Source organism: Choloepus didactylus, chromosome 13 (assembly GCF_015220235.1).
Source record: "Choloepus didactylus isolate mChoDid1 chromosome 13, mChoDid1.pri, whole genome shotgun sequence".
NCBI classification, from domain to species: domain Eukaryota; kingdom Metazoa; phylum Chordata; class Mammalia; order Pilosa; family Megalonychidae; genus Choloepus; species Choloepus didactylus.
The window spans coordinates 77,600,367-77,626,214 of NC_051319.1; the positions used below are offsets into that span (position 1 = coordinate 77,600,367).

At 50.5% G+C, this 25,848-nt stretch overlaps 2 protein-coding genes, 1 long non-coding RNA gene and 1 pseudogene across 8 annotated transcripts in view; 2 read left to right on the forward strand and 2 right to left on the reverse strand.

Moving 5' to 3' along the window:
• Nucleotides 1-1,916, forward strand: part of LOC119507596 — an 82,504-nt gene extending 80,588 nt beyond the window's left edge. Inside the window, exon 5 of the long non-coding RNA XR_005211325.1 lies at nucleotides 1,190-1,916. This is a non-coding gene — a long non-coding RNA (uncharacterized LOC119507596). The remainder of the gene's footprint in view (nucleotides 1-1,189) is intronic.
• A 13,041-nt stretch (nucleotides 1,917-14,957) lies between these two features.
• On the reverse strand, nucleotides 14,958-16,442 carry LOC119507551 (ferritin light chain-like). Its single transcript, XM_037800694.1, has one exon. It carries the CDS (start codon nucleotides 15,682-15,684, stop codon nucleotides 15,136-15,138), a length of 549 nt encoding a protein of 182 aa, XP_037656622.1. The 5' UTR covers nucleotides 15,685-16,442; the 3' UTR covers nucleotides 14,958-15,135.
• A 449-nt stretch (nucleotides 16,443-16,891) lies between these two features.
• Nucleotides 16,892-20,334, reverse strand: LOC119507761 (annotated as a pseudogene).
• Nucleotides 20,335-23,272: 2,938 nt separating this feature from the next.
• Nucleotides 23,273-25,848, forward strand: part of JADE2 (jade family PHD finger 2) — a 48,970-nt gene continuing 46,394 nt past the window's right edge. For 2 of the 6 annotated variants that reach the window (XM_037800682.1, XM_037800688.1), the window contains exon 1: nucleotides 25,579-25,846. The gene's annotated coding sequence lies outside the window, so the exon portion shown is untranslated. Of the gene's footprint in view, nucleotides 23,293-23,430; nucleotides 23,455-24,715; nucleotides 25,066-25,299; nucleotides 25,373-25,578; nucleotides 25,847-25,848 lie in introns of those variants that run through there. The other 4 variants (XM_037800692.1, XM_037800691.1, XM_037800684.1 and 1 more) reach the window with 4 other exon arrangements.

A 25,848-nucleotide genomic window follows, 5' to 3' on the forward strand; every position in this document is an offset into this window, starting at 1 on the left:
CAGGCATCTGTGCCCATCACTCTGCCTTCCATTTTGCTAACATGGGTGAACCGTCCTTGCTCCTATTTAAGGGCAGTCCTCTTTTTGTGTGCACCAGATGCCATTCCCACCTGCCTACTCAAGGACTACACTCCAACATTTATCCCCTTCCTTGCCCACATCATCAAAATTTCCCTCTCTCCAGGATTATTTCCATCAGCAGATAAAAATGCTGTAATTTTTCTGTCTTAAAGAAAAAAGCCTTCTTCTAACCTTATATACCCCTCAAACTCTCAACCTACTTCCCTGCTTCTCTTTATAGCATAACTCCTTGAAGGACTTGACTCTGCTTGCTGCCTTCATTTCCTCTCCTCCCTTCTTTTCTTCCACCCACTCTGATCAGGCTTTAGCCCCCACCAGGACAGCAAAACTACCTCTGTCAAGGACTCTCCATGTTGCTAACTCCAATGGCCAGTTCTCAGGCCCCCCCATATTTGCCTCTATGTAGCATCTCAGAGTTCATCACTCCCTTGTCGGCTTCCAGATCATTGCCACCCCCTCCTGGTTTCCCTTCTACCTCTCTGGCTACTCCTAGATTTTTGCTGACACCTCCTCATCTCCCTCAACTCCAAGGCTTGGGGTGCCCCAAGAATCCATCCTTGGACTTCTCTTTTCTTGTGCACACTCAGTTCCTTAATGATTGCCTTCAGTGTCTTGGCTTTAAATACCATTCTGTTGCTGATGCCTTCCAAATTTATATACTACACCTGAATGTTTTTCCTGAACTCCAGACTCATAGTGTCTCCAGTAGGTTGGCTGAAGCTGAACTGTGACCGCCCCCTTCAAATCGGGCCCAGGCTTGCTGGTCCTCCCCTGTCCATTCACGCCGCGCTTTCCTGTAGACACTGGAGTTTTAAACCAACTCCAATCTAGGGATAAAAACTGAGACCCTTCCCACCTACAGGCCTATGGAGTGAGGACAGTTGGAGTGGGGCCAGTGGCTCAGTGAACATTTGTGGCTGGTTGACTTGCTCTCCACTTTGGGCTGGCTGAGCCAGCTCAAGTGATGCACTCCTGGCCAGGCTTGAGGTGGCAATTGTGACTGCACCTCCAACACTCACAGGTATACAGGTCCCTGCCCCTGACACCTATAAATCATGCCTGTTCTCTGTGTCTCCTTCCTGCCAACCCCCCCCCCCCCCCCGCCCAGGTACAAGAGGATACAGTGACACATTCCAGGACTGCCGAAGGCCAAATGATGAGACCATCCTCCATCCATCCTGTGGCCTCTAAGCCAAGTTGGGATTGTCCTAGCTCTGGGTTTTATAGCTCGCCAGGACTCCATGGGGGTGGCGTGGATGCCCATTGGTAAGTCCAAGTGGGGAGCTCTATAAGGTCCCTCTGACTCCTCACCCCCCTTTTCTGGCCTCATCCTTCTGGGGTCATTCCTGCCTGGGAACCCACCTAGGAGGGTTATGTCTCCCCAACCCAGCACCCACAACTGAGAGGCAAGGTTGCTGTTCTCAGCAGCAGTGATGCCTCCAAGGAGCCTCCTGAATGGGCTTCTCAGCAGCTGATGGAAACACCGGGCAGTCTTCCCCTCCCCACACCACTCAAGGCTGCAATTTTGTAAACCAGGAATTAAGGGCTGGAATACACAATGCCCTGCGGTCTCCCAGTGTGGCAGGATCCTAAAGCAGGATCAGTTTCCCTTAGAAGCCAGGCAATTGGCAGGAGGGTACTCCAGGAAACAAGCCATTTTGGGGCAATGCTTACCTGCTTTTTCCTCTTCTTCAGCGTCTCTGAATGAGTCTAAATTGAATTATTAATCTAGTCCTGTGTGCCTGTGTCACTTTGCCAGACAACCAGTTTATTCATGACTCGCCCACTATCAAGTTCAACATGCAATTTGCAATGAAAGTTGACTGATCAGCAATACCATAATTAGTTGCAAATGTCTGTGCCTGCATTTGTTTGGTGTAGGGGCTTTTTCATTAAAGAGACGGAGGCCAATAAATGCCATGACTTTTCTCTGGGAAGTAGGACTATGGCAGCTGTGTCATGGGCCAGGGACAGGCAGGCTGATAAAGAGATTGGAGGATCTTGAAGTTGCAGCACCAGGAGTTATGTTTTCACCTTAACACCTTGGTGTTCACCAAGAGTAATCTGGGTTGAGCAGATGATAACACGTGTATTCCATGAGGAAGAAGGGAACTGGAGTTATCCTGGTTGGCCCTCAAATCTCCCCGGGTTGGTTTGCATACCTCTAGTAACAGGTAGCTCTATCTGTGAGAAAGTCCTTTCTTGCTTGGGTTCCCACCTGCCAGTCCAGGGTTCTGGATGAGCTTGGGCCAGTATCTAAGCCTCAATTTATCCATCTGAGATAGGGGCTAATCCAGATGCCCTGCTTCAAGGATTGTAACAGTCAGCATTTTTAGCTGCAAGCAACAGAAATTGACTCTTATCTGACGTAAGCAGAAAAAGAATTCCTGGAAAGGATATTGAGAAGTTCAGAGACTCTCTAAAAGAGAGCAGAGGAATAGGACGAGTGGCTACACAGCCACAAGTAAGGCCCTGAGCCACGCTGCAGAACTGACCAATGAGAACCTCACTGCCGCCACTGTTGCCGCCACCATCATGCCCTAGACTTTGCAGGCTGACTGTGGGCATCCTGCCCAGGGCCTCAGGTGCAACTTCTCCACCATCCTGGGAACTCCAGCCTGCTGCAACCACCACAGAGGACCTTCTGTGGCCCCTGCTTCTTTGGGCCACTAGTTCCTGGGTCATAGTCTGGAGCCCATGTATCTGATTGTTAAAGTCCCAGGCTGGGAAAAGTGTGTTTGTGGTACTTTCTGCCTCTGTGGTGGGAGGTGGGCTCTGCCTCCAAATGTGCCTAGGCACAGCTGAGGATACAGAAGGCAGGGCATTGTCACCTCTGCCCTCAAATAGACCACAGTACATTGAGAGTAAGGAGGCATGGGTCATTTCATCCCTACTCCAGACAGAATGGAAAGACACTTGAGGATTCAGTGTACACAGACTACATGCTGATTAACCATGAAATACCCAGTCCCAAAGGAATGGGCAATACCTGCAGGCTTCTGTGACAACCCAAAGTTTTCTTGGAGGTGGAGGGTATCTAGCATTCTCACTGTATCTTGAGGCTGCACATCAATATACTGATGCCTTATAAAGCCCAAGATCCGAGGAATCCTGCCCATTTACTCCTGCTCCCTGATGAAAACCGTTGTGATTTTCCCTCTCAGCATCCATCTCCTCCCTCTGCCTACAATTTTGGTGGTAACAGCCCAATTTTTCTTCTGGGAAACTACTTCTCTATCATTTTTAGCTCATGTACTTCAGGTAGAGTTAATTTCCTGGTTTGAGAGTTGACATCAACCAGGCCTGGTCAATCAGAGTTGCATAGTTTAGGAATCGGCATGTGATCCACGCCAAGCCATGGTCAGAGCTAATACCAGAAAGAAATGTTCTTCTTTCACCTGGACTTGGAGGTGTGAGGGTGTCAGCCTGTAGCTTCTGACAGCTGTCTTGCCACCACAAAGAATCTGAGAACAGGGCCAACCCTAAAAAAAACAATGATGAAGAATGACCTGGTTTTGATGACAGTTTTCTTGAGCTCCTGGATCCAGTTGTGCCTGAAGCCCCTGAACTTGTCCATTATGTAAAATCAATCTATCCATCCATCAATCAATCCCTTTTGCTAGTTTGGGGGAATTTTATGTCACTTACAGCTAAAAAAGTTCTAGTTGATTCTCTCCAACACAACAAAGCACAAGCCTGGAGCCAACTCCTTGGGAATGTCCACAAGGAAATACATAGGGCCTTCTCTCTGGCACATGATAAAGCAAGTCCCCCACAATCATCCCACTTTGCAGATGGGAATACAGAGGGACCAGTGACTGATAGCCAGGGTTATTCAGCAACTCTTGCATGGACCCAGAGTCCAGGTCTCTGGATGAGAGGACTCTGATAGCCTGAGACATCCCCCAGCCTCACCAAATTTCAGCAGTAAGTCCAAATAGGCCAGCTATGGAGGTGCATGGTCTGAAAACAATCTGATCACGTGGCTGAAGCAATGACTAGGAGGACATATGGCCAAGAACAAAAGTTGTCTAGGTAGAGTTGTTGAAACCAACCTAAGTCTATTCTAAAAGTATTCCTGGCATCAGTGTAGTAATTAAAACTAGGAACTCCTGGCCTTGCCCGACCCGAGTCTCCTCAAAGACACACTTCAGGGTGAGTAGCCTCTCACAATGATGACTCAGAAGCTGGAGAGGGCCGTGGCACTGGTTGACCTTCATCCCTTCCAGCAGTGGTCAGTGAGCTAACCATGGTGTTCGCCCTTAATGAGCAGCCCTTCAAAGTGACGGAAAGCATCACTTAAACCTTAAGGGAGCCACCCTCTTTCCCAAGTAAGATACAGAGATGAGATCCTTTTGGGGATCCAGTCAGCTTTGTCCATTCTAAGGAGTGGAGAGCTTGGCCAGTGAGGGTGGCATGAGGCAGGCCCCATCTTTGGGAAACCTTTCTTGGAGGTGTTGACAGTGGCAAGGAAACCAGGGAGAAGCCGCCTTAAAAGGGACCATCAGGACCTTTTCCACCAGGTTCTGGAACAGCCTGCCAGACCCCCAGTAGTCCTGAGCTGCTATGTCAACTGCACAGGTAGAACAGCCCTGGCACAGGTGGAGGGACCTGCTCGGGCACGTAGGGCCCTTTTGTATTTATGGCATAATGTGATGATGTTGGGATGCCTGACTCTGCATGGAGCCTCACTATTCTTATCCACAGTCAGAAAAATGACTTCCCAGGATGACCCTTGCTTCAAATATTCTGTCCCTTTGTCAGACCCCATGTTCTGATTTGAGGTTCTGAAACTGCAGGCCCAGTGATGCCTGAACAGGTCTCTGTTGCCTCTAGGGTCAAGGGCCTGGCACTGTGTGCACTCTGCAGGCCCCAACAACCCCCACAACCTCCCACAAGCCTGAGCTCAGTAGAGTTAATTGGCAGGCTGAGTGTGCCCCCCACCCCACCCCCTGAAAGCTGCATGAGCGTCATTTTTTTATGACACTTTTGCTTTCCCACCAATATAAGTAGTTCTGGAAACATCACCTGAAGCTTCAGCCTGTGCTTTTTTTAAAAAAAAAATTAGCCCTCAGCTAAAATCAATTTGAAAACTGTTTAGCACAATCCTCTAAAACTGAACTTGGGCCACTCCTAAGTATATATACCCAGCAGAAAAGCACACATATGCGTCCCAAAAGACCTGTACTATTTGTAATGGCCAAAGCTGGAAACAAGCCAAATTCCCATCAACAGTGGAATTAATAATTAAATTCTGGTATATTCATAAAATGGAATATAGCAGTGAGACTGAGCAAAGCATTTTATACTCAACAACATGGATGAATCTTATGAACATAACATTGAGCAAGAAAAACCAGACATAAAAATAGTACATCCTGCTAAGATTCCATTTGCATAAAGTTCCAAAATAGGCAAAACTAATCTATGGTAACAGAGGCCATGATAGTGGTTACCCCTGTGGGCAGTGACTTGGAGAGGGCACAGGGGATTATTCGGGGACTGGTGATGTCCTCTTTCTGGTTACAGGTGATAGTTACACAGGTGTGTTCCCAGGAGTCATATACTTAGGAATTGTACACTTTTCTGTATGCATATTTTATTCTGATAAGAAAGTTTACTTAAAAAACATAACTACTCGGAGTCAGCCCACCCAAGCAGGAACTCCACACACAGCCTGAAAATTGGACATATCCTTCTGCAGTGTCTTCATACTGATCCTTTGTTATTTGGGATCTCAGAAGTCCCATTACCTAAGTTGGGCAACCTGAGCTATGGGGACACAAGCCAAAGGAGGAGGCCTGGTGGAGTGAATGTCCCAGGAGGGAGCTGGGAGTACTGGAGGGCACACAGGAGGAGCTCAAAAGGCCTAACCTAGTCTCGTGTGAGCACACCAAACACCCCACTGCAGGTGCTGAGCTGGGGCTCCTGACAGTCCACACCAAGGCTGGCTTCCCACAACCCTTCCACGAACCTTGTGCTGCTTGGACAAACCTTTTCTCCAGTCCCCTGGAAGGAAAAGGGAAGTGCCTCTTTTTGTAGGGTTAGGGCAAGGAGTGAGCAGAGGGGCTGAGTTGGGGCTGCTTTAGACTTGGCATTGGGTCCCAATTTCACTTGCATCTTTCTACATGGTCTGAGCTCTCCCAGATTGTCATCTACCTGGTGGTTCAGCTCCACAGCATTCAGGACATGATTTGGAGCTTGCGGGGTTTCCAGCAATGTTCACCTGAGAAGCATTGTGGAGCTAATGGCCCCACCCACATCTTCTCTCAGAGAGGAGAGCTCCCCATTCCAAATGTCTGGATGAAAGGAAAGAGAACTCCACTGGACCATTCTGATGTTAGGAGGCCCTAAGAGTGCTTTGCACACAGTAGGTGCTCCCTGACCGTTGTTGAAAGGCTGAAGGGAAGGGGGTTTCCAGTCCTGGGAGTGGGATCTAGATCTGCCTTGAAGACAGATATGTACCCATTCTGTGTGCTGTAGAAGTTTCAGAGTTGGGCCCAAGGGGGGCAGGGACCTGCCATAGGCCACACAGAAGCCCCTGGTGTGGTCGAGCTATAGGACAGGAGAACTGTGTCAACTTTTAAGTCTAGGCATGGAAGCCAGAGAGAAGCACGGTCTCCCTTCCTTCATTACACTGTAGAGATGGGCAAAATGAGCCTTAAAACCCATGCTTTGTCCCTACCTTATAGCTTATCTGTTCAATCTTGGACTAGTGTTGTGCCATCCTGCTCACTCCTCCAGCCTCTCTCGCCTTCCCACAATGCTTCACAAAAGCATCACCCCCTATGCGTGCATGCACACTCCCAGGCCAGGTGAAGCATCTCCACCCTTTGCCTGCCTCTAGAGCAGGGGTCAGCACACTTTTTTCTGTAAAGGGACAGACAGTAAATATTTTAGGCTTTGAGGTCCATATGCTCTGTTGCAACTACTCAACTCTGCCTTGTACTGCGAAAGCAACCATAGACAATATCTAAATGAATAGGGGTGGCTGTTTTCCTTTATATGACACTGAAATTTGGATTTCATATAATTTTCACATATCATAAAATCTTCTTCTTTAATTTTATTTTTAGTCACTTAGAAATATAAAAACTATCTTAGCTTGTGGACTGTACAAAACATGCATGAACCAGTGCTGAACCTCAGGTCAAAGTTTGCTGATCCCTGTTCTAGAATGTGCTGTCCTGGGGCCCAGACTTTCCAAAATCACTTAGGAGGTAAATCTTGTCCTACCACATGGAGGTAATCAAGTGACCAACTCTCCCAGTTTGCCCAGGACTGAGGGGTTTCCTGGGATGCAGGACTTTTGGTGCTCAAACCGGGACCATCCCAGGCAAACCAGGACTGTTGTCACCCTAAGTGGTAATCCTCAATCTGGAGAGGGGCTGGCAGCCAGCCAGGGTCCTAGTGTGGCCCCCCCCCCCCCCCCAGGGCCTGCCCCATGCACTACCTAGTCCTTGGGACTTATGGTGGGGCCCTGCCCTGCTCTGGCTGGCCCTTGGCAGGGAGATGCCCCCTCCTCCATTCGAGAAAATCTCTGTGGTCTGGGCGCTCTCAAAAGGCAGGAAGTTGAATCATCAGCTCCGGTAACGTCTCAGTCAGCCTGTGGGTCTGCCCGGGGAGCTCAGGGCTCCGGGCCCAGGGGACTGGCTCGACACTTTGCCTCAGGAGCTGCTTTCTCTGAACAAGAAAGCTCCAGAGTGGGGCTTCCCGGGAGCTTCTGAAGAAATGAGAGCTGATGAGTCAGGCGGGGAGGAAAGCTGGGTGGCAGGTCAACCTCGGCTCTCACCCAGCTCTGGCCTGGGCTCTCTGTGTGGCCTTCAGTGACTCCCTACCCATTCTGTTTCTTGGCTTTGGCTTCTACCACAGAAATGCTGATTCTTGAAATCTCTTGAATTAAGAATGCAGATGGTGACCCAAATGGCAGCGCCCCAGGTTTCTAAAGGACTCATTCTGGTTTTATTTCCAGGCATGAGGGTCACTTAGATATACATCTTTGTCTTCTGCTCTCCTGGGAGCAGGACCTGACCAGTCAGCCCAGTTCAGGCAGCAGAGGCTTTAGGAAGGTGACAGGTCTGGATTGAGGGGGCTGGAGGGGCAGGGCAGAGTAAAGCAGATACCCATATATAATGACAATAATCATACCATGTGTTGTTTGTTAAGCAGACACTATGTCTTCTCACAATGACACCAAAGATAAGTACTATCATTAGCATTTTATGCAAAACAAATGAAGCCCAGAGAGGTTAAGTATCTTGCCCAAGATCATACAGCTACCAAGTGGCGGCGCTGGCATTAACTGCTGTGTTAGACTGCGGCTTTGGGGATTGGGGGTGTGGACTTTGGCTCAGGAGCTCACTGGCAACAGAAAGGGAAGGATAAGTTTTCCAGAGAAATCAAGGGTAGGTTGGGGGTGGGGATGGGGCAAAATTGTTCTCCCTTCTTGGTGCTGCACAAGAACCTCCAGAGAATGTTTAGAAGTCTAGGGTCTGTCTGTGCTTGGGGATTTTGCCCTGGGACAAGGCAGATCACACCCACAGATTCTCCCGATGGTCACTGAGGACTTGGTGAGGAAACTGGACACCCAGCAGGATGTTGCTGCAGAGCAGGAGCTGAGCATTTACTTTCTGAGCAAAGGTCAGCCCACCCTGAGTGTCTCTGTCTGCATGGGTGCCACGATCAGGGATCAGACCTTAAACCACCAGCCCCATGCTGAGCCCTGCTTGGTCTCCCTCTTCACCTACACAGAGCTTAACCACCCTTAGCAGAGGACCAAGCCCCATGAGGGTGTGCCCAGGTTGTGCTCACCAGGGCAGGGGCAGAGCTGTCCACAGTAACTTAGCAGGTAGATGACCCTGGAGGAGGAAATCAACCCAGCTACCCCAGGCCACTGCCTGGATGCCCACCAGAGGCTCAGGCCCGGGTAGGGAGATGCCTTCTCTCCTATGGGCAGGCTTAGCAAAGCCCTTGGATAACTCTGGGTCACCGTAATCCTCCAGGAAGCCCTTAATCTAAAAAGGACTTTGTTCATATCTGTGGACACTGGCTGAGATTGCTAAGGGTGGGAGTTCCAGAAGCTTCATTAGCCTGAGGACTTACCAGGGGCCAGACTCAGGCTGGTATCTTAGGGTGGAGGCAGGGGGCCTGCAAGCTGGGTGCAGGGACTGAGGCTAACATTCTGAACCTCACCTGGGCCTGCACCGGACACCCAGGTCTTGAGAGCCAAAGCCATCCTTGGAGACGTTTTGTTGGCTTCTATTATCGGGCTATTTTGGGCAGTCCCAAGCTAGACTTGATTATTGCAAACGTGAAATAGTTCATTATTAGATATGGCTTGGCTCACCTTTCCAAATGAGCCTTTTTAGAACCCCTGGGCTCTTGTAGTGAGCACACTCCCCATCCTACCCTCCAGTCCCTGTGGCAGGAAAAGAGGAGCATCCCAGGCAGCCGAACCTCACCCAGGGCCCCATGTACAGAGTATGAACCATGGGCATATGCAGGGCTGAGGGAAGTGGTAGCACAGTGCCTCCAGCCCTGTCTTGGCCCCACCCTCTTCCCTACCCCCAGCCCCAGCCTTGGCCCTGCCCCCAGCTCCTCCCCATGGGAGAAAGGGCAGAACAGGACTGGCCAGTCCAGGACACTGTGGGATTATGCCCAGGGAGTGACAGTTCTGGGCCTCTCCCTGCTCCCTGTGACTGCCAGGCTGGGTGTGGGGCCTGGGAGCCCTAGTGCTTCCCCAGTCCAAAGGCCACAAACAGTCCAGCGGCTGGGAGTGTATGGAGGAGGATATTCCCCAGCCAAGGAGGCATTGGACACAGGAGGGAGGGAGAGAAGGAAGAGACTGAGCTTAGTTCATATCCTGCAGCCTGAGTGTATCTCCTGCCCCCAGCTTCCTCCTCCACCCCCAGCCACTGCCTCTGGACTAAGCTCTGCAGGATATCCCTATCTTCTTCAGCTCCTCCTGCTCTTGGGTGGCAAATCTCCTGCAGGACTTCAGTGAGCTGTCACCAGCCTACCTGACTCCCAGAGGCAAGTTCCTGCCCAACTATACCCCCAACGCACAGGGCATTGGCCCTTATCAGGGGTTGGTGCTGTCAGACTTGCTGCTAATGGTGGATTTTGGACACGCAGCAGGTGGGTGAGGGAGATCGTTTGGGGCAGGGAGCCCTTTGCAAGCCTCTCAAATTGCCTCAGGCAGGCAGTGCCCCACAGCAGCCCTGGTGACTGGTGGGATCAAATGGGCCCCGTGGGTGGCGGTGGTAGGACGAGTGCAGGGGGTGCTCAAAACTCCCAGGGAGCTCCTGGGAGACCAAGTGTGGCCCACAGCAAGAAGACTGTTCAACAGTCAGAGCTGTTTGAGGTTAGATGCTCTGCCCCAGAGGTGCTGAGTGTCCTGTCAAGGGAACTTCCAAGCATAGGCCAAAAGCCTGAGCAGGGATGTCGCAGGAGGAATTTGGAAATGGCTAAGGGGTTGGACTCAAGGCCTCCAGCTCCCTGATCCTGGGCTTAGCACCAGGCGAGGAAGAGGCTAAAAGGGACAGGTGGAGATGCAATGGACACTGCATAGCAGTGTAAATGAGCCCTCACATGGTTAGGGTGTCAGAAACCAGAGGAAGGCAACAGCACTTCCAAGTCTGTGTCAACGAGGGCTTGCTGAGGAGGGGGCCTGCAGATTGTCAAGGCAAGGGGACTGTGGGAGCAGCTGGAGGTGGGAACATGCCAAGATATAAGCCCAGCAAGCCACCCAGAGGAAATGTGTAGAAAGATTGTGGGTTTGAGCTAGCAGACAGAGGAGAGCTCTGGCCCGGGGCCCTTCGTACTTCCATGCCTTTTCCCAGGCTGTGGCTACTGCCTGGAAGGCCCTCCCACCCCTTCCTTTCTAACTAGCCTTTCCACTGCCCTCAGGACTCATTACCTCCTCCAATTGGGTGGGTCCAAGTGCAGCTTCTCTGTGCCATCTCTGAGCACTTAGCCAGTGGAGCTGTAAAGCTCATGGGGCAGCCTCTCTCCCCAACTAGACTGGAGGCTCCTTCAGGGCAGGGCCTGGCCTGTAGCAGGGCCGCACGGTGCCTGGTACCTCGTGGGTGCTGGGTAAATGTGAGGTGAATGAAGGAGGGACCAAAGGGCAAGGAGCCCCTGTGAAAGTGGGGGGTGCTATCTTTCCCTCAACATCCTGGCCTAGCATGGGCTGAGCACTCAGAAGACCCCAGAGAGCCTGCAGTTCAGCCACCCAGACTGATCCCAGCTCCTCCACTCTCCAGGTCCTCCCCTTCCTGAGTGAGTTGGAATAACTTGGGGAAATTCCTAACCTTCCCTTTCAATTGGGCTACTGGCCCTTGGAGTTTGCCAACAGCATAACTGCTCGTGTCCCTCCAACAAGGGGACCATGTCTGTAGCCTGATGACTCATGCACACCGCTACATCCCGCAGCCTTGGGCAGGGCTCAGAGCTGGGGAGGGTGCCAGCCAGGGCAGGCCGGGAGCTCGGACAACCCATCGCCCTAACCCAGGCCCCAGGAATGGAGTGTACTCAAGGCTCCAGGACAAAAAGCTGGAAGCAGAGGCAACTCTCATTTGAGCTGAGTTCTGAGAGGTGAAAAGGAGCAGGCAGAAGAAATGGCAAGCACAAAGGCCCTGAGGTAGGAATGAGTTTGGCATGATGAAGAAATGCAAAGAAGGGAGGGGAGGCCGGAGCACAGACAGAGAGAGGTCCACATGATTCCACTGGGCCCTTCTGGATAATCCAGGATAAGCTCCCCGTCTCAAGGTCCTTAAATTAATCACATCATGGCAAAGTCTCTTTCATCATGTAATGGAACATATTCTCAGGTTTGGGGGATTAGGGTGTAGATATTTTTGGGGGGCATTATTCTGCCTACCATAGTTGCTCTCCTCCTCTGGCCTGTCTCACTCTATCACTACCTTTCTGTTTACCTATCTACCAACCTATTTGGAATCTGACCAGGGATGTATTGACCTATCACCTGGTCACAATTTATCTTTCTTCAAATACCAACAAGTTATTAATCAACCTATCATTCCTCCATGGCTTTATTCTTTCAATCTGATCACTGCATCACCCCTCAGCCATCTATCTGATAAACTGCCTCCATGAACCAACCCCCTTTCAATCTGTCGTTTGGTTGTCTTTTATCCATGATGAAGTATCAATCATCTCCCTCCATACTGGCACATTTGTCATGTGTGTGAACATTCTTTCTCAATGTCCTGAAGTAAATTCAATAAATATTTACTGAGTGACTACTATGTGACCTATTCTATGTCATGTGTGGGTGAAAGAGGGGGCTGACAGCACCCCTGGTAGCCATATAGGGTCCTTCATCATCATCACCATCATCATCAATACTATCAATACCATCATCATCAATATGTACACACTGTCCAATATTCTGTTATCCACATAGGGGTCATTTTTGTAAAGAGCGTCCAGTCAAATCCAGGCTGTTCCAGCCTGCCTTTCGCTCACTAGCCATCCTGAGTATGCATAAATAATGCAGACTCATTTCAACTTGATCTTAGATAAAGTGTGGGTAGAAAAGCATATCCTCTGGGCAAGCATCTTGTGCATCAAATAACAAATCCTAAAGTTAAAGGGAAATTATTTTTAGGTCATCTGGGCAAATAGCACAGAAGACAGAGACTCCAGAGATGGGACATCAGGCATGTGTGGGCACATGCAGACACACAACACACATAAACACACACACGTGGGTACACACAAATGTACACGTGCACACATAAACACATGCGCATGAGCTTCTCTCTCTTTCCTCTGCCCCCACACTTGCAGCTCCTTCCTGGCTCCCCCACCACCACATGCAGGGCCAAAGCAGACACCTCAGCACTGACTCATGTTTTACCTCATCTGGTTTCCAGTGTAAGAATCTCACTTCCCCACCTAGGCTGTGAGGCTTCCAGGGCCAGGAGGTGCTTGCTCCTCCTGGGGCATTCCTTCCCAGCCTGGCTAGCCAGGGGACTGAACACCCAGGGGCTGCTTGCTTTCTTGTGCTCTGAGGGAACTGGAAGATCACGGAGGTAAGGAGCTGGAAGCCCAGTGGCAGAGGCTCTCCAAGGCAGTCCCCCTGCCCAATGAGGTCCCCTCTGCTTCCTAGGAATCTGCCTCTCCTGCCCCACCTGGCTGCCAGGGCAATGCAGGTTTTCCTTTTTCAGTAGAGTTGTCCTAGAGGAGCTGTGTTAGGTGGATAATGTGCCCGGAGTTGGACTAGCTGGGAATCAGCTCTATAAGAATTCCCTTGTTTCCAAGCATCTCTGCTGCACAGGTATCCAGTGCCTATTCCTGTCCAAGCCACTCCCCAGCACCCTGGCTGGAGACCCAGCACGTTTGCAGGCAGCTTCCCATTTGCTAAGCTGCCCGTTGTGAAGTCCAATGGTCTTAATGCCCGAGGCCACCCCAGGCCCTTTGTCCAAGGCCCTAAAGGAGGAACAGCTTGCTCACCAGTACCTGCCAGAGCCCTCCAAAGCAGCTATACTTATACCCCAAAGAATTTCCTGGCATTGGGACGTTGGTCAGGGCCAAGACAACATTAACAAGCCTTGACTGGGGTGAGGCATCTCAGGGCCAGCTGGCCTTGCTGCTGCTGACCCCAGACTGAGCCCTGATCTTGTCCACAGACCTGACCCTTTCAAATCCAAGTGCACCCCCTCCCCATCCTGTGGCATCCCCAGGCAGGGACCTCATCTAATACATCTCTGTAGCCTATAGCCAGCCCGGGGCTGGGCCCCAAGCAGCCATGGGAAGGGTGTGCAGAACAGATCTGAACTTGAGCACAGCTCACACCAGCATCTCTGCGGGTGTATGGTCCATGCCCTGGCCTTAGTCAGTCTCTACTTCCCTCATGCCTATCTCAGAGCCCTCACTCAGTGAGCTCTCAATAACTGCGTAGGGCCTGCCAGTTAACGAACTGTTCCCAAATGTTTTGGGAAGAAATGGTATTCCACCTGTCAAGGGAGGGGCCCCTCCAGACCAAGCCACCCAGAAACTCAATTTCTTCTGCCCCCACACTTGCAGAGGAAAGAGAGAGAAACTCAATTTTGCCAAATTCTCTGCCACTTTAAAATAAGGATCACCTTTCTTCCAGTTTGCAACAACACATTGATCATTTCTGTTCAAGTCCTCGTCAGAAGTATCTTTAGAGTCCATACTTCCACAGTCTCTTCAAAGCAGTTTAGGCCTTTTCTATCAAGAGCCTCACAATTCTTCTGGAATCTTCCCCTTATCCATTTAAAAAGCCATTCCAACATTTTTGGTATTTGCAAAATCAGCAGCAAAAGCATTCCACTTCTCTAGTCTGATCCATGCCCATGTCCCAGCAAGCTGAAGACCAAGCAGGGCTTCTCCGTGTGCCTGCTGGAGCCCAACCTCCATGAGAAGGCTCTGGAATGGCCCAGCTGGAGGAGCCCAGAGAGGGCCCAACAGGCTCCAGGCCATACAGGGGTCAGCACTGGGGCTAGACCAGTGAGTAGGCTTCCTGACCCTGCCCACCAGAACCACACTCTAGCCCATCCTTGAGCTGGGGGAACTTGTCCCCACCACCCCAACAGTCTTCACTTCTGTTCCTGGAGGATTCCAAGCGCCTGCGGGGAAATCAGTACTGCCCATATGCAGAGGGCCCCTGGGGGGATCCCCCAGCAATCACAGTGTCAACTCTTTCTCTCCAGCTCCACAGCCCCTACCTAAGACCCTCACCCCTTCCCAATCCCACCCTCTCCACTTTAACACAGGCAACTATCATTGTGGTATCTTTCCAGACCTTTTTTTTCCATGAAATTATATATACACGTGTATTGGTGTGTTCATATAAAAATGTAGATTTTTGTTTGGTAGGTGTTTTTTTTTTTGTTTCTGCTGCAAAAAGCTTTATTATTTACACTCGTTTCAGAACTTGTTAGAGAGTGGCAGGGTGGCTGGTTAAAAAGATGTCTCCTGGCTGGAGGAAGGGGCTCAGGCAAAAGCCTGGATGCCAGGGGAATGCAGAGGGGCCCCCTAAAGGCCTCTGGGCTCCAGAGACTCCTAGTCGTGCTTGAGGATGAGCCTTTTGAAGAGATACTCGCCCAGCCGCTCCTGAGGGACGCCCAGCCGCTCCTGAGGGACATCCAGCCTGCGGAGGTTGGTCAGGTGGTCGCCTATCTTCTTGATGAGTTTCACCTCCTCATCTAGGAAATGGTTCTCCAGGAAGTCACAGAGGTTAGGGTCGGTGTTGGCAGAACCCAAGGCATGCAGTTTCAAAAGATCCGTGTTCAGGCCCCTCTCCAAGACCAGGGCGGCTTCCATGGCTTCCAGGGTATTACCCCACTCATCTTTGGGCGGCTTCTGCACATCCTGAAAGAGGGCACGGCCACTGCGCTGGTTTTGCATCTTCAAGAGATGCTCGGCGCCCTCGCGCTTCTCCTTTGCCAACTTGCGGAAGAAGTGGTCCACGCCCTTCAGAGCCATATCGTCACGGTCAAAATAGAAGCCCAGAGAGAGGTAGGTGTAGGAGGCCTGCAGATGCTCGTTAACCAGGCGGTTGACAGATGCCTCCACATCGGTGGAATAATTCTGACGGATCTGAGAGCTCATGGTTGGTCGACAATGAGGAGCTAACCACACAGAGAAACGGTGTTAGCTGGTCCCGGAAACAGGAGCTGGCCCGGAGGTTGGTCCCGGAGGTTGCAACTGGAGAGGCAGTTGGAAGGTGGCCGAGGCAGAAGATGTGGGGGAAGCGTCCCCAGGACTATTCCATTCAAACACTGTTGAAGCAAGAGACAGATCCGCGGGACCGCCGGGTGCGCTGCCTGGTAGGTGTTTTTTAACACTACCATGATCATATTGTACACATTACCAGGAAATTGCTTTGCACTTAACACTTTTCTTAAGGCTCTCTCCACGTAGACGCAAAGCCATGCTATTCTTTCCCTGCTGCCTTGTTCTATTTGCGCTGTGGTTTATTTAGCCAGTCCTCTTGTGATGGACATTCAAGTTGTTTCCAGTTTTTCACTGTTACAAACAAGCCTGTAATGAACATCCTTAAACAGGTTTCTTTGTGCCCATATCAGAGAGCCTCTCTGGGTGAGATTCTTAGACGTCGAACTGCTGGGTCTAAGAGCCTCTATGCCAGCCCTGCAAGTACTTAGCAGGCTCTCATCAGCTCCTTCCAGCTTGGGGCAATTGCCGAGTCGCACTTTTCACCCGCAAGCAGCTCACTAATAGGTTTTCCTGTACAAAGAGCAGTTCCCTCCTCAACAGTAACTCTGGGTCAGCTGTTAGCTTCATGTTCTACACCCCACTGTCCTCCTGTGAACCAGGCAGATGCCATCCATCTCTCTGGAGCAACTTCCATTCTATTCCCCCTTCCTCCTCCCACCCCGTCTCATCTGAAATGCCATTCATACACAGATCCATCTCCAGGTCCTTCTCCATAAACTTTCCCTGACCATGCCACACCATCAGGCTCCTAAGATAGCCTGTTTTACCATGACCATCTTGTATATACGTAGGGCCTGTCTTCCTAAATGGGCCTAAATCCCTTGAACACGTGATCTGGATTTGAAAGTTCTCCTGTAGCCCTCACTGCCCTAGGATACAGCCTTGCTTGTATAGGTACTTGTCAAATACATTTTATTTCTAATAGAGTTGAATTAACTCCAACTCGGCTGTGAACTCATCCGTGAACACAGGGAAAGGGCTTTGTAAGACATCAGATGGGGGAGATTTGCATTGATTTATCAGAAACTCTGGGAAAAGGCTGTGACCTCACTCTCACTTGGGTGGGGTTTTGCTTACATTACTCAACTTGACTTGGAGCCAGCACCTTTGGTGCTGTTGTGTGTGTGTGTGTGTGTGTGTATGTACCAAATTACTTCATTTGAAGGAATGGTACAAATGAATGAACTTGGTAGATGTTGATACAACTTGTAGAAAAGGTAAAGGTAAACCCAACAGATATGCACTGCCAGAAGTTACCCTGTGGCCCCGGGGAAGACAGCATAAGGCTCAGCTCTCATCAGCACTGTTTCCCAGAGTGTGTTTGTCAAAGAGATACTCTGACAAACCAGAATCCAGCATGCCATTTTGCACAAGTTGATTACATAGTCACCCAACTCTTTGATGGGCTTCACCTGCTCATTCAGGTAATGTGTCTCAATGAAGTCAAACAAGTGGGGGTCATTTTTGTCAGTAGCCAGTTTGTGCAGTTTCAATAGTGACTGATTCCCCCTTTTGTCCAAGTGTAATGCACACTCCATTGCATTCAGCCTGCTCTCCCAGTCATCTTGTTCTGATTTCTTGATATCCTGAAGGAAGATTCGACCACCTTGTTGGTTCTGCAGCTTCATAAGTTTCTCAGCATGTTCCCTCTCCTCATCCAATTGGTGAAGAAAATATTTGGCAAAGTTCTTCAAAACCACCTCATGATGGTCATAGTAGTAAGACATTGTAGACTTAAGAGGCATAGAGCTCCAGGTTGATCTGGCAGGTGATGGGGGCCTCTGAGTCCTGGCTGTAGTTCTGGCGATCTTTGGTTTTTGATGGTTCTTGGATTGGGCAGGGCCCCTGAGCTCAGAGTGGGGCATCTCACACTTTGACTCTGGTTGAGCTGGCCCCCGACTTGGCTGGAGTTACTGCCTGCTGCCGGTTTCTGGGAAGGCGTTTGGAGGCCCCAGGGATCTTCATTGCCTTCTGCCATCTGTGGCCACTGGACTGGCTCTGAAAGTCTGACAAGGAACAGGTGGCCTGGCTTGCACATCATCTAGATACCTCATGGGGCTGGTCAGTACCATCTCTGAACCAGCTGGCAAAGGCTACAGAGGGGTGCCTCTCCCAGGCATGCATTTGTAGTGGACCCCAGTAAGAGCCAAGTCTGGATCTTCCTAGGGCAATGTCTTCAGCCAGACACAGCCCTGGGCAGCTATGCCCACCTCTTCTGCCCCCCCATCCCAAAACCCAGCAGCAGCCTCTGTCTTGGCACCCAGGAGGGAGAAGCTGCTGGATTTGTTCTCTCCTGAGAACACCACATTATGTGTTTTTCAGAGTGCTTGGCACATAGTGGGTGCCCAGGAAATATTTGCTGACAAACAGAATGAATGTTCATCCTCCATTAAAGTAGACCATTTAATGTCACTGACCAGACGTGGGAGGACAGGCAAGGATTGGATTCCAGAAACAGGAGACAGAATAAAGTGTGTGCAAACCTCACTTGTACCTGGGCAATCAGCACATCTTCAGAGTGCTTCCCAGACTGTACCCTTTCCCTTCAGGATTCCCTAGGAACTGTAAGGCTAGGGCAGGTGTTGGGACCCAATCTTCCTAACCCTATAAACCTGTGTTATTTCACATGCGACCTGTAGACCAGTAGTATCAGCATCATCTGGGAGTTTGTTAGAAATGCAGACTCTCAGGCCTCACCCCAGACCCAGTGTACCATAATCTGTACTTGACCGAGATCCCACGTGATGCGTCTGCATGCTACCACTGGACAGGCACTGCCCTAAGCAGCCAGTGAGTGGACATGGGTTGGGAATCCAAATGAGGACTTCCCACCTGGCAGAGAGGTGGGCTGCTGGGGAGCATGGCTAACTACATCCGGGGCTTCCGCCTACCTTGATGATTCAGTCAAATTACTGTCAGACATTTTCTGTTTCTCCTGCCCTTAAATACTGCCTGGAACATGGTAGGCAATCAATAAATATTCAACTAATGAATATTAAACAAATTTCATGCTACTTTCTCAATTTAGGGTGCTTAGAGTCTGCTGGAGCTCTGCCTCTGGACATAAACGTCTAGCTATTTGAAAGGATTTTTGCTCCTAACAAGGGCTCCTGGAAGAATGGTTATTGTCTAATGAGCAATTGCTGAGTGACAGGCCAGTGCTTGGTACCATATGGACATGCTCTCAGTGCTTCACAAAGTGTGGTTCAAAGCCCTAAGGCATCAAGAATGACCAGGTGCTTGTTTAAAAATGCACATTCCTGGGCCCTGCTCCAGACCTACACTTTCAGAACCTTTGAAGATGAGACCCAGCAATCTGCATCCCAGACACACTAAAGTTTGGAAATTATTGCATCCTGAGTTTACAGAAGAAGAAACCGAGGCACTGAGAGGTTATGTGACATACAAAGTCACAGAGCTAGTGAAAGACAGAAACCAGATTCCAACCCAGGACTTCTTGACACTGGAATTCAGTCTTAAACCTAATGCCTACTACACTGGAAAAGCTGATGCCCAGATTGTGTATCATTAGCCCGATGTATTGCTTTGTGAGTATTTCAGGTGTCAAAGAGGTTTGCTAGACTGTGAACTCCTGTGAACAATTGCAAGTCAGTGAATGTATTTTATTTCCCCTGGTATCTGTGGCATCCATTACCATGCCAATAATAAGATCCTCAATAGAAGCTGTTTGAATTGAATTTCTACAGATTCATGATTATCTATCTCTTTACCCATTCACAAAGATATACACATATAAAGGATATCTCATTTTCAGGTAGCATCTTGGAACAAGCTGGTAACAAGTATAAACCTCCCAACTCTCTCTTGAACCCACTTCAATCAAGCTTTTCTTTGCACCACTCCACTGACAAGACTCTTGTCAAGGTCACCAGTGACTTCAAAGTTGCTGAATCTACTGATCAGTTCTTAGCCTTCATTCAGCTGAGAAACTCTCTCTTCACTAGGACTTCCAGGGCATCATACTCTTCAGACTTTCTTCCTAGCTGCCTAGATGCTTCTTTTACTTAACATCTTTGCTGATTCCTCTTCATCTCCTAGACCTCTTAACCTTCCAGTGTCTAAGGGCACTGTCGCTTGGCTTCTTCTCTTTCTACACTCACTTCCTTGGTGATCTCAAATAGCTTTAAATACCCTCCATCTGCTGACTGCTCTCAGATTATATCTTCAGCCCAGAATTCAATCCTAAACTGACACTGCTGTGTCTAGCTGCCCCTGGGATGGCTGCACTTAGATGCTACTAGGCATCTCAGTCTTAACATGTCCAACATTGAGTTCCTCAGCCACCCCCAAAGTCTACTCTTTCCACATTTCCCCATCTCAGTTAAAGGCAACTTGATCCTTCCATTGGCTCAAGGCAAAACCCTTGAAGTCATCCTCAACTTCTTTCCTTCTCTCATGCCCCACAGCTAATTCGTCAGTAAATCTTGTCAGAGTTACCTTCAAAATACACAAAGAACTCAACCACTTCTTACCACTTCCACGGCTACCACCCTGGTGGTCCATGTTAACCTCATCTCTCACCTGCTTTGTTGAAGTGACCTCTTATCTGGTATTCCTGCTTCTGCCCTGACACCCTTCAGTTTGTTTGCCACGCAGCAGCCAGAGTGACCTGTAAATCCAGTAACTCAGATCATGTCACTCTTCTGCTCAAAACTCTCTAGTGCTTCCCAGCTCAATCCCAGCAAAAAGCTAAATTCCTAACCATTCCCTACAGGGCCCTAGATATACCCCTCCCTGTATGTATTAAGCACCTTAATGCCTCAGGGCTTTTGCACTTGTTGATCTCTCTGCAGTGACAGTGGTTCTCAACCTTTTTTGGTGTCATGGACTCCTCTGGCAGTCTGTGAAGCCTGTGGACTGCTGAACATAATAATTTTTTAATCTACAAAATAAATTACACAAATCACAAAGAAAACCAATTATATTGAAATTCAACTCTCAGAGTACTTCAAACATGTATTATATAGTAATCTATATGCTTCTTAATTCATTAAGTTATAAGAGCTAGCAGCATAATTTTGAAGTAGAGATGAGTGTAATGGTATTTTAAGATACCTGCAACAACTGTAATGTGATATGAAAATATCTGTGATTTCTACTAGCAACGTCACAAGTGCTAATACCATTGTAAGTTGTTCCTGAATTCATAATTGAAAATTATGCTAAATTAAATTGTTTTCCCATCTAAGGTCAAGATCTGAATTCTATCCACAGACCTGTTAAAAGACTCACAGCCCTTTTAAGAATTCATGTTAAGAACCTCTGACCTAGAATGATCTTCCCCCATTAACCCTTACAGCTCACTCCACCTTTTTTTACTAAAAAGCCACATCCAGATGAAGGGTTCTCTAATCGCCCTATTTAAAATTGCTATCTTCCTATCACCCAGTCCTACTTTTTTCTCCATAGTACTTACCTTCACACATAGCATATGTTCAATTAATTTATTATTATTATGTATCTCCTTCCAATAGGAAGTAAGTTCCATGAGACCAGGGCAGGGATTTTTGTCTGTTTTGTTTGTTTTGTGTGTCCACAGAGTGTAGAACAGTGCCTGGCATACAGGAGGCACTCAATTAATATTTGCTGAATAAATGAATGATTATATCTCCAAGAACTGTTTCTTCTCTTTTTTTTTACTCTGTAAAAAGTTAATGAATGATTTGTGAGACTTTTAATAAAGATTAAGGAGTTATAATTAGCCTCATTGTTATCATTATGTTAACATTTCCAAGGTTAACCTCTCACAGCAGATGCCTGTGAGAACCCAAGAGTCCTGATGGGGTTTCCAGACTTAAACCAGAGGTGTTTTCCAAGGACCCTTTAAGGTGTCTATCTAGATCTCACCCAAGCTCAGAGAATCACCTCAGGGGCAAAACACAGCCACTAAAATTCTGTTCTCTTTTGCCAACATGGCAATCAGGCCCCAACCCCAATCAAACCAATACTACTAGTACTTTTTAAAAATTTATGGCAGTGTGGTTAAATGGGAACCACACAAATCTTGGGATCTGGTGGATCTAGGTGCTAATCTTGCCAACATTTACAAGTTATGTGACCGTTGGTAAGTTTCTTCCTGAACAGGTAAGATGGGATTTTTATGAGCACAAAGCAGATGCTCTATAAATGTTCCTCCCCTCCCTCTAGGTCATTTTATAACTGCTGACCAAGGCATTTTCCCATTCTAGTTCATGGGATCCTGACACCTGGGAGGAGGGAGCCTGATCTGTCCTCTCCTGCATGCAAATCCTTCCGAACCAGAGCCAACTAGAGCAGACCCCTGGAACTGTGCTATTATCAACTGGCGACCCCCATCCCCTCTGTGCCTAGACTGCTGCCTGGACCTCAACCATCAAGTTCACTATCCATCAAGGTTTTTTCTCCTGGCCCTCCCCTTTGGAACATCTTGTATGTGCCCTCATAGAGGGTAAGACAGAAATCATTGCCCCCAGGTTTCCAGAGTTAAGAGTCTTCAGAGAGCACATTCACCTTTCCAAAGCACAGGCACCAGGGAACAGCCTACTGAAAACTCTGAACCAGGCCCTGCTTTACCTGTATGTACCTGCACATATATACATATATGTACATATGAACACATGACCTCAGGAACCCGCAAACCACCCCCTTCTACAGATGAGGAATGAGACCCAGAGAGATGAATTCACTTGCCCAAACCACACAGCTTCTGAGGCACAGCCAGGCTAGAATCTGAGAATTGAACCATTTTGATACTGCACCACAGCCCATGACACCTGTTTCCGGGCACTGACTTGGGCTTGGGAAAATCCTACCAATTGATCACAGAAAGCCAGAGCCGGGTGGTATCCAACCCCTTCTCTTGCCATCCTCGCCAGACTTTGTGAATGAAGGCCAAGGAAGAGAAATGTTGCAGGGACTCCCTTTGAGCTCATAGTTCTTTCTTGTTGCAAAAAGTGCTTATTTCAGCATTCATCATCTCCCTCTTTGTTGTGTAGACAATCCTCCCTGTCTGAGGATTTGTGCTGTTATTATGAGCTTGTTTATTATTAGATTTATTTCTCCTATAAGCAAATGTGTTCACAACATTCCATCGGGGAATCTTCTTAATTGTCACATAAATGTCATGTTATGTAAATTGAATATTTATCTTTCCGTGGAAGGGGGTGGAGGAGAAAGAAAGAATAAACAATCTTCAGTCTTGGAGAGAGAAGGTGGTTCACAACTCACCCCGGTGCCAAAGGTGAACTGAAAAAATTATTGGATCATCTTTGAGGGGCTGCCAAGAAGGAGAGGGGGAAGGGGAGGAAGCTTTGGGGATATTGGACCCAGCTCCCAGGTCTCTTTCCTACCCTCCCCTGCCCGAGGCCAAACTACAGACTACCTCCTCCCCAGCTGTGGGCATCCGGAGGCGGCTGCAACTCCCCCCACCCCACCTTCCAGTCCCCATCCCGGAGGCCAACCTTTCTCCTTCCTCGAGAGAAGGTGAGCGCGGCGGGCGCAGCGGGCTGGGTGGGTGTGGCTCGGGGATCGGCCCCAAGGCCCCGCCACCGCCCGGGAGCCGCCCGCCAGCCCGCCTGCCCGGCGAGCGCAGGCTCTTCTTCCAGAAACTGCGAGGATCCGAGCGCACTGTTTGTGCACCACAAGGTCAAGTCGGGAACTGGAGCCGGAGGAGGAGGGGCGAGGAGGCGAAGGGTGGGGAGAGGGGCGCCCTGCTTCCTCGCCAAGTGCCAGCTCCTGGAAGTTGCCCCTCGGTTTTTAACCCTTTAGGAGCCCTGGGGAATGGGGTGGTGAACTAGGCGGACGAGGTTACTCTGGAGCAAATGAAAAACTCCCACGGGGGTCAGGATGTGCAGTCAGTCACTCACCCACCCACCACCGCGTTCCCCACCCCACCCCCCCTCCCGGATATGCAGGGCAGCGCTGGGCGCCAGGAGACACCCGAGGGGGGGGAAGTGGGGGGAGGGGCGGCGAGGCGGTGAGGGACCCTCTCTACGGACCGCCCCTCCTTTTTTGAGGTCGCCCACAATTTCAAGTTTTCCCCGCCGGGGATGTTAGTTTCCATCTGGCGTGGGTGGGGGTGGAGGGCCGCACCCCCTCCCCCAGACTCGCGCGCGCCCCTCCCCTCCGCTCCTGCTAGCACTTTCTGCTCACTTCTGGCGCTGGGCTGGGAAACGCCACGCGATTTATTCAATTCGCATTCTAAAACCAGTGATTGAAGAGATGGGCCTAGGGCAAGGGTCTTCTAGCCCTGGAGCCCTGGGGGCGGGGTGCTCAATGTAAACCTCGTTCCCTCCGCGAGTGTCGCCTCCAGGCTGTTATTTGCAAAGAAACGTCTTTTTGACGCAGGGAGAAATGGCAAATTTTAAGTACGTCATTAATATGGCGCCAAAAGATTTTTTTAAGTATAAGCTTGTTTCTTTATTTTTTTAAGGTTGCGGGGGGCGCCGCCCGGGTCTGGGGAGCGAAGGGGGCGGGGTGTGAGCAGAAAGTGTGAGTGAGAGCGTGGAGGGGCGGGGTGTGTGTGTGTGTGTGTGTGAAGTGTGAGCAGACCTGATGGGACTTGCACGGGCGCAGCCGCCGCTCAGGCCCGGCCCTGGGGACAGGGAGGGCTGGGGGCGCCCCAGAGTCCGTGGGGAGTCCGAGCCCGAGGTGTCAGTGGGCCGGCGGCCCGGCAGGGCACCCTCTCCGCCGGGCCGGCAACGCTACCTGGATGCACCGCAGGAGCCAAACAACGGCGGTGGGATGGGGGTGGGGGGGCGGAGGGGGGTATCAGAAGCGGAGATCGGAGTGAATAAGAAAAAAGTGGCTACTCCCCCACCCTCGCTCCTCCCGCCCGCCCCCACCCCCACCTCAACACATTTTTTTTTTTTTTGTAAAGAGATCACAAGGAAGTCTTGGTTTAAAAAGAAACAGAAACATACACAGGGGGTTGGTGAATGGTGCCGACCGCGGCCATCGCAGTTGGAGGCTATTTTGGGGGGTAGCGAATAGCGTCCATGGAGTTACTTTGAGCCCACTCCTAGCCTCACCGGCTTGGGTCCCGCAGGCTCACCGTCCCCGGGTGGGGCGCAGGGCTGGGGACGCCGCGGTCCCGGGTCCCTCCCTCGCCGCGACCCCGGATGGATGCGCGCCCCCCGCCCGCCCGCCCGCGCCGGCCCCAGGAGCTCCGGGTTTCGGGAGCATCCTTTCGGCGCCGGCCCCCGCTGCGGTGCGTAGCCGAGGGCAGCGCCACTCGGGAGGGCACCGCGGAGCAAGGTAAGATCCACCCTCCGGTGGATGGGCCCTGCGCATCTCCACGGCATTATTTTGTGTTTTTGCAACAGATCTGCCAGCGCTCCTCGCTCCCTCGCTCTCTTGCTCACTCGCTCCCTCTCTCTCCTGCTGGCTGCCTGTTCTAGGAAGCCAGCGCCGGGGGGTAAGCCAGCGCCGGGGGGTGGGGGAGGTTAGGGGGGTGGTGAGATGCACAGCACTGGGGAGAGAGATTGCGCATGTTGGTCAGTCGTGTTTTAAAGAGTACAGTGCGGGGAGGCTGAGAGGGGCGCATGCAACAACTTTTGGAAGGGTGAGCTTGGCGACCTTCTTTATTAATGACTGCGGCAAAGCGCCCCCGGGCCGGCGAGGGGGCGCGGGCGGGCGGGGGCGCACCGGGGCTGCAACTTGCCCCACGGTTCCGGCCCGGCATAGGGGCTGTGGCGGGTGAAGGGTGGGGGGGGTTGTCCACCGGCTCGGGGGGGGGGGGTTTGTTCAGGACCCGGAGCTATGTGCCCTCCTGTCGCTCCGAGTTTCATTTTGTTGATACGCAGCACGTCCGGACGCCGAACCTGCCAGAGCTGGTGCACATGACCCCGCACTGGGCTCACGTGCAGCCGGCCCGGCCCCAGACACCTTCCGGGGCCCACCGCCTCCGCCCTCTCGCCCCCTCTCCGGGCTGGGTGCACGCGGGCACTGCACGCGGGGGCAGCATGCTTGGCTCAGGGGTGCGGAGGTTCTGCACAAATTAGGCAGTTTTTTGGATGTGCGGAGACACTCTTTCCAGGT

What these genes read in the sequence shown, in the direction of transcription:
- LOC119507551 (XM_037800694.1), bottom strand. Translation starts at nt 15,684, where the DNA reads ATGAGCTCTCAGATCCGTCAGAATTATTCCACCGATGTGGAGGCATCT.